Source organism: Stegostoma tigrinum, chromosome 6, assembly GCF_030684315.1.
Source record: "Stegostoma tigrinum isolate sSteTig4 chromosome 6, sSteTig4.hap1, whole genome shotgun sequence".
Classification (NCBI taxonomy): Eukaryota; Metazoa; Chordata; class Chondrichthyes; order Orectolobiformes; family Stegostomatidae; genus Stegostoma; species Stegostoma tigrinum.
The window spans coordinates 18,659,409-18,671,535 of NC_081359.1; the positions used below are offsets into that span (position 1 = coordinate 18,659,409).

Sequence of the window (12,127 nt, forward strand, 5' to 3'; positions counted from 1 at the left end):
CCTTCAAAATACTCCTTGAAACTTACTTCTGACACAACTTTCAGTCAGTTGTCCCGATATTTATCTGGCTTGATGCCGAATTTGAAAGTGTCCTCTGAAATGCCGTGGAACACCTCACTACATTAAATACAAGTTTCTGTTGGTACTTACTGCAACATTGAAAATTTGTAAGTTATTGAGAATAAAAAAAGATTTGTTTCTATTTTCAACATTAGAATATCTTATACTTCCCTTTTCCCATGCAGAAGGTAGAATTTAGATGGGGACAAAACTTGCACATTAAATTTTTAACCTCTACCCATGAAACACCAGTCTCAGATTCACAAGAAAAAAAAATTAACAGGTTTATAGCGAACAGTGTTTGGCTTGTGAATAATAAATAGAATACATCCAAATTTATGAAGTAAGTTTATTATCTAGCACACGGGGGCTAACTCCTTTTACCTTCCGGTTTTGGTAGTGGAAGGTCAGTAACAGTACCCTCATTAAACTGGTTCATAAAACGGTTTCAACTCTGTGAAAGCATGCCAACAAGTGTTGGATCATATTTCAGTAAACAGAAGTTAAAATCAACCCAATGACAAATCTTTGTACAACAGCCCACTTAAAGCAGTGAGCCAAATTAAACAGAAATAGAAAATGCCTAAAAGCATTTTACACAAAAGCTGCTCCAATTTCAAACACGACCTCAATGGAAGTGAGCTGCAGCAGCTAATTCATCCTTGGGAGTTGAGTCTGAATTCAGCGAAAAGAATGAACAAGCTTGCATTTCTGTGGAACCTTTCACAAGCTCAGAGCACCCTGAAGAAATTTTAAACCAATGTTCCACTATCAACAATGTAATCCTTGTTGCAGGAAATGTAGAAGTCACCACGTACAATGCAAGATCCCATAGAAGCAGCAAGGAACTAAACCTTGCTGATCAGAGAGAGCGTAAAGTTCCCAAGGAAGTGAATTATTTCAGTTCGAATCTAGTTCCTACCCTATTGCACAAACTGTTCTCATTCAACACAGCTAAAATAAAACTGCTCATGTAATTAAGGATGGTTACAAAAAAGTCACAGTTGTACATAACTGAGACAACGGTCAAGATTCATTTCACGGCGAGGTGAACTTCATTGGCTGGGTGCTAGCTTGCGCTCCACTGAGTGCAAAAGTGGGAAAGTAGTCTATAATTTCTTCAGCCCCAACATTTCTCATCTAAGATTATGCTCTTCAAATCACATTTTAATGAAGGTTCCAAATGTGGGCACTGAGTCACAAGGCAACCATTCAAGCCCTGGAGGCTATGTATGAGTATCTCAGGAGTCAGATCATAGTATTGAAGCAAAACAGTTTTAAAAGTGGAATAAAAAAGGAAACTGTGTTGATAAAATACTTCAGTGTATCACTTAGGAAGGTTCTAAGCACTTTAATACAAGTTATTCAATTAAGTTTCTAATTGGATTTATATAGTTCTTAAGACACTCTAAAATATCCCAAGGTGGTTTCCAGAAATGTTGTTATCAGATAAAAGAAAATTGACATCAAGCTACATATGGAGGTATTAGGTCAACTGACCAAAAGCCAGGTCAAGCAGATCACTGCTAATGGAGGTTTGAAAGGAAGAAGAAAGTAGAGACATTTCATGAGGAAATTCAGGACCCAAGGGCCCTTTAGGCCACAGTTGCCAATGGTGGGTGATTAGAATCAAGTGTAGGAGGCCAGCGTTACAGGATAGCAGAGATCCTGGGACGGGGGTGTGGCCACTGAAGGATCTGAAAGCAAGAATAATTTTAAAATCAAGGTGCAGTGTAACTAGGAGCCTATGCAATATTAAGCACATGGGCAATGGGTGAACAGGCTTCAGTGTATGACAGTACATGGAGTGTAGGGGATTTCGAATTTAGAGAGGGCAAAAAAAACTGGATTGCAGACAGCAGTGTTGGAATAGAGATAAAGTCACCGATGAGGGTTTCAGCAACATCTGAGGTGAGGCAGAGCTGGATGTTGTTAACAGAGATAGAAATGAGCAGTTTTAGTCAAGATGCAAATGTGGTAGAAAGCTCATTTAACATGACCAGCCTCAGATAGTTGTGATAGAAGAGAATAAGTCAATGGCTGTGGGATGGAGTTTGTGGTGGACAATGCAGACAATAGCTTTGGTTTTTCAAATAATGCGATGCATGATATGTTTGTTCACACAATATTAGATCATGAACACAGATTTAGAATATGAAAACAGAAGTTTAATTAAAGACCATGTGGTGGCAAGATGGGATTGGTTGCAAAGATTGCACACGTGGTAACGAATTCTGTTTTTGTTACATGGACAAACGTGACAGTGACTTTGTACACAAAGCAGAGTCCTGCAAACAAAGAAGTGAATCAGTGTTACTTGTGCCTGCTCTGGGAGGAATTGTGGTCATTATGATTAAAAAAAGGAAACCTAAGCCTTTCATCTTTGAAAGGAGACAACAGATGTACAAACATTAAATTGGTAAAGATAAATGAATGCGACTTCAAGATCAAACAATAAAGTCACCAAAATCACTGAGTACCATTGAGTTGCCCTCATTAGGGAGACTGGACTGGTAGTGAATTTAACCTGAGGGTCACTATGCATCAGGCAAGGGGCATGGTTCAGAAGGCAAGACATCACAAACCAGTTGCCCAGCCAAATGAACTAACTGACCTTCCAATAATGGATCAATGAATAGTAGTAAAAGCACAGGTCCCAACTACTGAACAGCAAATCTTAGAAGAACATCAAAATTACTTCACATAAATAGTGAATGGACTTCTAGGTAAAAGAAGAAATCTCCCTGGAATATCTGAAACACCTTTGGTTGCTTTGATGAGAAGGAGTAGGACAAGTTGTCCAAATGGTGATTTTCTAATCTTGCAATTAGCATTTTAAAAAAAAGTTCAAGATTTCTAAATATGCTGCCCTCTTTCTTTCAACATAAATGGCCAATGAACTGACTTCGAATTACTTCTGCAAACAAATTACCAAAAATATGCCACTTTGTGAAAGATCTTTTAGCTGGAAAGCCAACTCCCCACTGGGGAAGAACCAAACTCTTATTTTTAAAAACGTAATCACCCAACTAAATCAACTAAACAAATAAATTTAACCAGGGACAGGACAACACGGCAGGTTAGGAAAAGTCAGAGGGGTTATAACAAAATGGAGCTGGAGGTTGAAATAATGCACTCTAGATCCTGCGACAACCAACTACCTTTGAAGGTGCTGTAAATATGTGAAGAGCCCAGATTTATTTTTTAAAATCAACCTTTTCAGAGATGCTATTATACACCTCCGGGGAAGCTGGAATCTAAACACAGGTTTTCTGGCTTAAAAGTAGGGATATTAGCACTGTGTTACAAGAGCTCTACTCAATGATCATAGTGCAGTATTGGTCACATAACTACATTTTGGATAAATTGGGAGTTTATGGGGTGCAATTAAAGAGAAGCCTGCAGGGAAAAACTTCAGAACAAACTAAGCTCATAATTGCCAAAGGCACTGACAGGAAATTTGGCACTGCAAGAGATAAAGTAGGGAAAGAGAGACAAACAAAGCTGCTCAGGTATAAATAAATAGTTTCTGTGACAGAGATAATGCAGAATTCCACGCTGAATTCATGATCAAGCAGAATGATTTCTTAAATTATAAAGGCAGAGGTCAAAGACTAAGATAAGTAAGCATTAAAGACTGAGTTTGTGGTGAGTATCAAATGATTGGGTTTGGTTTTCCTGTCTTCAAAATAAAAATGTAAGGTTTTCTTATTTGATATCAGATGGGCAGTTTGAAAGCACAGAAGTGATGGCAGGATCAAGGGAACCGGTACAAAGATGCAACGTGATATCATGAGCATAAATGTGGAAGCTGACTTCATGTGAACAGGTGTCACCATCAAAGGTCAACATAAAATTCTGGAAAAGGAAGACATAGGTAAGGATCAGATTTTAAGAATCCAGGAGACAATACAGTGAAGAGAAGAGAGAAACTTTTGCTGAAGATGTGCTCATTTTGTCCAGAAATGCAGAAGTAGAACAACATAAGGGATGAATCTGTGACAGGAAAATGTGCTATCATAAGTAACTGCTGTTGATTACTGCAAAAGATATTAAGACAGAAGAGAAGGAACAGGGCACCGTGATCAAAATACTAAAGCTGTTAGGGAATCATGAAATGACAATAAATCTAGTGCTTTTTTCCATAAAATTATTAGCAATGGATGGGTCAAAGGCAAGTTATTTTAGCAAAATGAGTTTAATGGTAGCAGTACTGAAGAGATAAGATGGTGCTTAAAAACAAGGAAGCTTAGCCAGTATGGGGCCAGGACTGGCGGCAAATTGAAGGAGGAACTTGGGAGCAGGAGGTGGATTCTATAGAAGAATTAGTTTGGAAAAAAAAATAGTGGTGATGGGAGAAAAAAAATATAATAACAAGGGGTTGGAAAAATGGGAGACTTGGATGGAGTAGGAGAGGGAAGCTGATTGGACAGTTTTAATCTTGGGCATTGGAAGCAAAACTGCAGACAGAGGAAGAGATTTGAGGAAGTAATTAGCTATGGAGAAAAGTATCCTTCCATCTAGGAGAGCTTTGAGTAGTGACTTAGGTAGTAGGGAGGCTGTTGTGTTGTTCAGCAGATCTTTAGATTGATGACATTTAGTTACTTGTCATTAGAAACAAAAATGTGTGCTGTCCTGTTTTGAATAGTGAAGAGGTGTGCACATGCTCACATAATATGAATAAAAAAGAGTTGTCGTTTTGATGGAAAAAGATGATTTCAAAGTTACATGACCAGTTTAATACGCCGTCAACAACTGAAAGATCATGGTGGGGGTAAAGAAATGTTGGTAAGGAAAATTTTGAAGGAACCAGGAGAGGAAGTTTTCTCAAACAAAACATAGTTTCACTGAATCATCATAGAATCCCTACGGTGTAGAAACAAGCCATTTAGTCTAACAAGTCCACACCAACCCACTGAAGGGCATCCCACCCAGATCCATCCCCCTAGCCTTTCCCTGTAACCCTGCATTTCCCATGGCTAATCCACCTCACTTCCACACCCCAGGGGTGTGGGAGGAACCACAGCATCTGGCAGAAACCCACGTCGACACAGGGAAAATATGCAAACTCAACACAGACAATTGCCCAAGGGTGGAATCGAACCCAGGTCACTGGTGCTCTGAGGCAGTGGTGCTAACCACTGAGCCACCATGCTGCCCATGGAGGAAGACAATGGGATTGAGAATGTTAAGACCTAGCTGGAAAGGCCAACCAAGGCGTGGTCAGAGCTAGTCTTACATTTGACTGGCGATCGAGTGCAGAAGGGCTGTGAGCAATAACAAAGCTGAGGGACTCTATCAATTTTATGGGAAGACCAAGACTGAGCAAGGATAAGAGAGCAGAGAAATCAGGTGTAGGGTTGCGGGGGGGTGCAGTCAGAGAGATTTTGGTGTAGGTGGACAGTAAAGTGCGTAGACTGAAATGAAGATAGGAAGCAGGACATGCAGTTGAACAAGATAGAATGGGACATTGAAGGGCAGAAATTCCATCGCTTTCAAAACATTTTCACACAGAAATGAAAAGGTGCCTAAACTCAAGAAGATATAGCTAATTATCTTAATAGAGGAAGATTTTTAAAATCACAGTAGTACACATGATAGGTGATCATGGTAGTCTTAACTTTTAAAAAGGCAAATAAAAATGTAAATGCCACCTAAAAACACTTACAGGGCCACCTAAAGATACCATGAAAATATTCTGACCAGCAGGCACTTATTTTAAACATAGAATCTAACTGTCAATACACAGTTAAAAATGGTAAATTTATGTGAATACATATTTCTAAGAAGCAGTTACAATCACCAAAGTTTTTGGAACAGATCGATGAATTCTGCGCCACAAAATCAGAAACTGTATGATTGAAAAGCTTGATGTTAAAATTCCTTACCTTAAGGGAATCAAAGCATGCAATAACTCGCCCATTTTCAACCTGACAGCTTTTTGGTGGGTGTGCAAACTTGCATTCCTGGTCTGAACGTGAACATGTCCCTCTCTGAAACTGTCTGCACACTTCTAATGTCAGCCATTTTGTATCACGTACTGGAGTAACATTTACAGCCATAATAAATCGTTGAAGTGAAACGTGGTTCAGAACAGCTCAATATCAGGATTCTTAGGTAAAGAAGGCAGCAGTTATTAGAAATAAAATCAAAAATATAGCTCTCTTTCCTTAAAATATACGAATGATTTTTAATGATCATAAAAGCAGATTACTTCATAAAATGCTGCTGGAGTTGCTTTTCTGGCTGCTAGTCAACATTAAAACAGACAATTAGTCAGCAAATGATCGGTCACCGACTGGGACTTGCGGCCTTCCGACACAGGATTTTCACCTCTTCTTGTTGGCGGCACGTCTGGCTGTTTTATATTTTACGTTTGCCAATGCAGCACTTTGTTGCTTTTATTAAAAAGTTATTTTGATGCAAAATGATTAATACTAATCATTCTCAAGTCTCTACCAGTTAGTGATTTTACTGTCGTCAGTGCACTCCGCTCTTTGTATGTTGGTTTAGCTCCTCGTGTATCAGTTCGCTCCAGTTTTGATGTTACGGACAGTTGAAAAGGAGACAAGCAGCTGAAGATGCAGCAGAGGCGTTTTCCGTCTTCAGTTGCACGGTAGGCCAGACATTTATTTAATTGGCAGCAAACAAATCTCAGCAGAGCAGACAGACCTAAAAGCAGATCCAAGTAACACAGACTCCAGAAAAGGCACTTTTTATCAAGGACCTGTTGATAAAATTAAAAAAAAGCAAACATTATGTTTTAGTACAATAACTTTTACTCCACTTGAACCAGCACTACTTTATTGCATGAAGCAGTTGAACACTTTCAATGTACTCAAGATGAGAACGGAAGCAGAATTAACAAGGCAGCATACTGCAGTCAGCCATGCTATTGCAGATTAAAAAAAAGAGGAGTTGGCCTTCCTCGTGAAACTATGCTTGATGGAGGGAACAGCCAATCGCAACAAGTATTGCGGCAATATTCTGGGCAACAGTCCAATAGTCTGATGTATCTCATAAATGGCTGAGTGTGCCAGATGACACTATGCTCTCTATATTGAAAATGCCTCAACCTAATGCGACCAACCCTAACTGCTATATAGGAGGTACTGTACTCCTGGCTTCAAACTGATTGGAAACTCATCTCGACAGACTGCGTTTCTATTAACTCAATGTGTACTTCTATTAAAACTCTACTGCACCTATTCATTCAGGACTAACATTATTTCCCTCTAAAATAAATAGGAGGCAGTCACAACCTTCAGTTTCCTTATCTGCAAGAAAATGGACATACAGTAATTCAACGAATGTTTCACTAACATCTGTGAGCACTTACATCTACAGACGCCGAGCAGTGAAAGGGAACCACAGAAGGTAATGACGGAATGGGGGGTGGGGAAAGTAAACAGCGCAGATTCTGTCAAACAGGCAGCAGCTATATTCTACTTCCTTTATAATTTAACCCTGTGAATGCTAACTAATAATGAGTGTGCCTAAATGTTAGTTTTTGAGCAACATAGGGCGACTGCAGAATGATGAATTAGTCCTAATATACAACGTCTAGAAAGTAAAGTCACAAAGAACCATAGGCATCCCTGACCATTAGAGAGCAACAATTTGTTAAAAATAGCATGAGGGATAGCAGTCATCAAGTCTGGGACAAGACAAAGAGGGATAGCAGTCATCAAGTCTGGGACAAGACAAAAAGGCATGCCTTCATGAATCAAGGCCAAGGAGAAGAATTACAGCTCTGCTACTTCTAGCTCCAGGGCCCTTTAACTCTCCCCTTCAATTGTTACAGAGCTAGAGGCTTTTTGGTCCATCATGTCTGCACTGGCTCTGTTATTGAGCATCTGACCATGCACTATTCTTTCATCCTCCCACTATTAACACTGTGCCTTGTTCCTTTTCAAGCCACCACTTCACTGCCTTTTCAATACTTTGATTATACCCAACCACTGATCACACTACAAAACTCCTCAGCAGCCAACTGCAGGAGGTCTCCAGGCTACAATTCGAACAGCAGCCCTTTAAAGATTTCATCTATTCAACTGGTGACATTCCCATGTTTTGAGTTTTCTCAGCCATTCTGAGGATGCATTTTCCCTCTGTTCCCATGCATTTTGAGTATTGATAGGTGGCCACTGTGTCATGGCTCCTCCTTAAGCATACGCCCCAGTGATTAGCACCATTTGTAGCACTCTCTCATACGCCATGACACAAACAATCTCAACAGGTAGATGGATCAAACCAGCTTCAGGGTCAGTCTTGCCAACCAAGCAGATCAGCATCCCCCCACAAACAGATAGCTATACAACTGTTGAGATTCTAATAACACATACTTCAGTATGACAACAATGAAGCCCAACAGAATTAACCTACGATTTCTAGACTATATACCAAAACACCACAATAAGATTTTGAAAGTATATAGTACAAATCAATAATCCAATTTCTCAGCAGGACATCATATTGTTTGCTTAATAATAACGGAATCAGTAACACATTTCACAGGCATGTGCTCCAGTAATGTTCATCTGTTATTGTGTGGCTTGTTTAAACTATCCATTTGTCAGTCTTAAGTACCATCAGGTTAAATAATCAAAATCTGAACAAGAGGTGCAGGCGGAGAAAATGTGTTCCACTCAACAGCTTTGGACAAAAAGATTTTCACAGTCAGTGTATTTTTAGTATTAAACTACTAAGTTGAGTACTTATGTCTCATACAGAGGATCTCGGAATCAGTTGCTGCATGGAGTGGGTGCTGATGGATGCACACCACCCATATTGCATTCACAGGGAGGACCACTGTTCCAGGTGTGTGCGTGCATGAATTCTGAGTATTCCCAATGTGATTTCAAGGATTGCACTTCCCAAACTCTTTGTTTGGGACTAGTGGAAGGTGTTTGACAAGCTCATTTTGAGTTTAGCCTAAGTCCATGAGGCTGTGCAGCACCACAGGCATCAAATCAAGGGTGGCAACCTGATTCACCATAAACTGAATACTGAACAGAGAACACACAGAACAATACAGTGCAGAACAGGCCCTTTGGCCCTCGATGTTGCGCCGACCTGTGAACTAATCTAAACCCACACCCCCCCACCCCCCCACCACATTATCCCATCATCAATCTGCTTATCCAAGGACTGTTTAAATGCCCCTAATGTGGCCAAGTTAACTACATTGGCAGGCAGGGCATTCCACGCCCTTACCACTCTCTGAGTAAAGAGCCTGCCTCTGACATCTGTCTTAAATCTATCACCCCTCAATTTGTAGCTATGCCCCCTCGTACAAGCTGACATCATCCTTGGAAAAAGACTTACTGTCCACCCTATCTAATCATCTTGTATGTCTCTATAAAACCTCCTCTTAGCCTTCTTCTCTCCAATGAGAACAGACCCAAGTCTCTCAGCCTTTGATCATAACGCCTTCACTCCAGACCAGGCAACATCCTGGTAAAGCTCCTCTGCACCTTTTCCAATGCTTCCACATCCTTCCTGTAATGGGGCGACCAGAACTGCATGCAATATTCCAACTGAGGCCACACTAGTGTTTTGAAGACTAAAGTGAAAGAATTACTGGATTTAAATCAAACATTTTAATACTATTCTGATCAAAGTGAACATATTAGCTCATGGCTTAAAATACCACTAGGAAAATAAATCAAGCGCAGGCAATAAATAATACTATAGGTCTCAGAAACCAGAAGTTAATTTAAACCCGCAATCTGAATGAAGAGGAAATACTGTTTACAACTGAATGCAAATAAGCTGAAGTGACAGTCCAATTGATGAAATGTAATTTTAAAAGATATTCAGCAAGTAATTGCTTGAATGTGATGGTTAAATATTCATAACTGCATTAAATGCAAGAATTTCACAAGAAAACTAAGTGACAGACGTCAGTTGTACATACATTTTATAATCAAAACGCAAATAATCAGATAATTATAATTACTAAGTAGAGACACATTCTTAGGGCAAAACATGTAAACAAATGTAAAGTGTGAGACAAAGTAAGTGCTGGAGAAACTCAAGGAGGACTAGCAACAACTGCTGAGAGAGAGAGAAGCAGAGTCAATGTTTCAAATCTGGTATGACTCTTCCTTAGATAATTCTAAAGTTGACCATGCCAGCCTCAAAATGTTAACTCCGTCACTTTCTCTACAGGTGCTGCCAGAGCTGCTGAGTTTTTCCAGCATGTTGTGTTTGTTTCAGATTTCCAGCATCTGCTGTATTTTGTTTTGAGTATAAAATGTATCTGAAAGCTGAAGTGTGGGTGATGGAGAAAATTGAAGGAGAATGCAAACAGTGAAAGTGTTCTTATGCTATTCTGAACTCTGAGGCCATTCATTCAGGTGATGTGGGCATCGCTGGATCGGTCAGCATTTATTGTTCATTCCCTTATGCCCTGGCGACAGTGATGATGAACTCCCTTCTGGAACCAAAGCAAATCCTTCGGGTGTAGGTACAGTTGGTGCTGTTGGGAAGGAAATTCCAGGGTTTTGAGTCAGTAACAATGACATATTTTCAAGTCAAGTTGGTTGTGGTTTGAAAGAAAACTTTGCAAGTGGTGGTGTTCGCACATAACAGTTACTCTGGTCCTTTGATGTGGTTGAGGTCACAGGTTTGGAAGTGCTGTCAAAGGAACACGGTGAGGTCCTGCATTGCATCTTGTGGATGGTACGCACTGCTGCTAATATCATTGGTGGTAAAGGGAATGAATGCTGAAGGCGGTAGATGGGTGCCATTCAAGGAATTGCTTTGCCTTGGATGGTGTCAAGCTTTCAGTACTATTGGAGCTGCAGTCATCTAGGCACGTGGCTGGTATACCATGGACCGATGTTGGGGACTCGGAGCTATTAATGAAGAGATTAATTGGCTGGAGCAGATTTTGCAGACGTTACTTGCCATTTACTAGCCCAAGCCTAAATGCTGTTCAGGTCATGCTAAATAGCAACATGGACTGCTTCAACATCTGAAGTGATAGAGAGAGTAATATAGCATAGAAGTAGGCCCTTCGGTCCAGCATGTCTTAGCCAACAAACAAAAACTATAGTAGCACCATTTATCTGGTCTTGGGCCATAGCCAACTATGCCTTGGCATTTTAAATGCTCATCCAGATGCTTCTCAAATGTTGCAAGAGCACCTGCCTTCATCACATTCCACGACAGCACATTCCACATATGGTAGACATTGTGCAATCATTAGCAGGCATCCTTATTTCTGATCTTATGAAGATAATCAATGGGGCAGCTGAAAATGGTTGGGTTGGAATATGCTCTTGTGGAACACCTGCAGGGATGCATCTGAGCTATGAATACTGACCTGCAACAGTCATCTTCCTTTGTTCTAGGTATGATTCCAACCAACATTGAGCTTTACACCCCCAACTCACATGGACTCCACTGTTGCAAGGGCTCCTTGACATTATCCTCAGGTCAAATGCTGCCTTTGTGTAAAGGGCAGTCACTATTTGCCTCATATCGAGTTCATATCTCTTGCTCATGTTTGGATCAAGTCCGTAATGAGGTCAGGAACTGAGAGGCTCTGGTAAAGTACAAACTCAGTGTCAGTGAGTTAGATAGTTCCTTTGCAAGTACTACCTGATAGCACTATTGATAGCTCCCTCTGTCACTGTGAAGAAGACTGAGAATTGACAGAGAGAGAGTAGTAACTGGCCAAGTTGGATTTATCCAGCTTTTTACATGCAGGGCATACCCTGGGCAATCTTTCACGTTAGAATTATAGAATCCCTACAATGTGGGAGCAAGCCATTCAGCTCAGTGTACCTACACCGACCCTGTGAAGAGCATCCCACCCACTCACCCCATCCCTGTAACTCCGCAGACAGTCACCTGAGGCTGGAATCGAACCTGTGAGGCAGCAGCATTAATGAATGAACCACTGTACTGCCCAAATTGTCAGGCAGCTGCCAGTGTTGCAGCTGTACTGGACCAGCTTGGCTACACAGATATGAAGTTCTGAAGCACAAGACTCAATAGCACAAATACTATTGCTGTAATGTTCTATAGGCCCACAAGAGGTAAAATCACCACAGCC

The 12,127-nt window shown here is 40.5% G+C and overlaps 1 protein-coding gene across 10 annotated transcripts in view; it reads right to left on the reverse strand.

Annotated features, from left to right (window-relative positions):
* The window catches only part of mbnl2 (muscleblind-like splicing regulator 2), a 119,288-nt gene that overhangs the window by 78,766 nt on the left and 28,395 nt on the right, over positions 1-12,127 (reverse strand). For 7 of the 10 annotated variants that reach the window (XR_009445822.1, XM_048532498.2, XM_048532503.2 and 4 more), the window contains exon 2: positions 5,949-6,787. The exons of 1 other annotated variant lie outside the window; for it this stretch is intronic. Coding sequence is in view for 7 of the 9 variants with exons in the window: in XM_048532498.2 (XP_048388455.1) it covers positions 5,949-6,122 (174 nt within the window). In the remaining 2 variants the exon portion in view is untranslated. Of the gene's footprint in view, positions 1-5,948; positions 6,788-7,399; positions 7,484-12,127 lie in introns of those variants that run through there. 2 more of the 10 variants (XM_048532499.2, XM_048532505.2) reach the window with 2 other exon arrangements.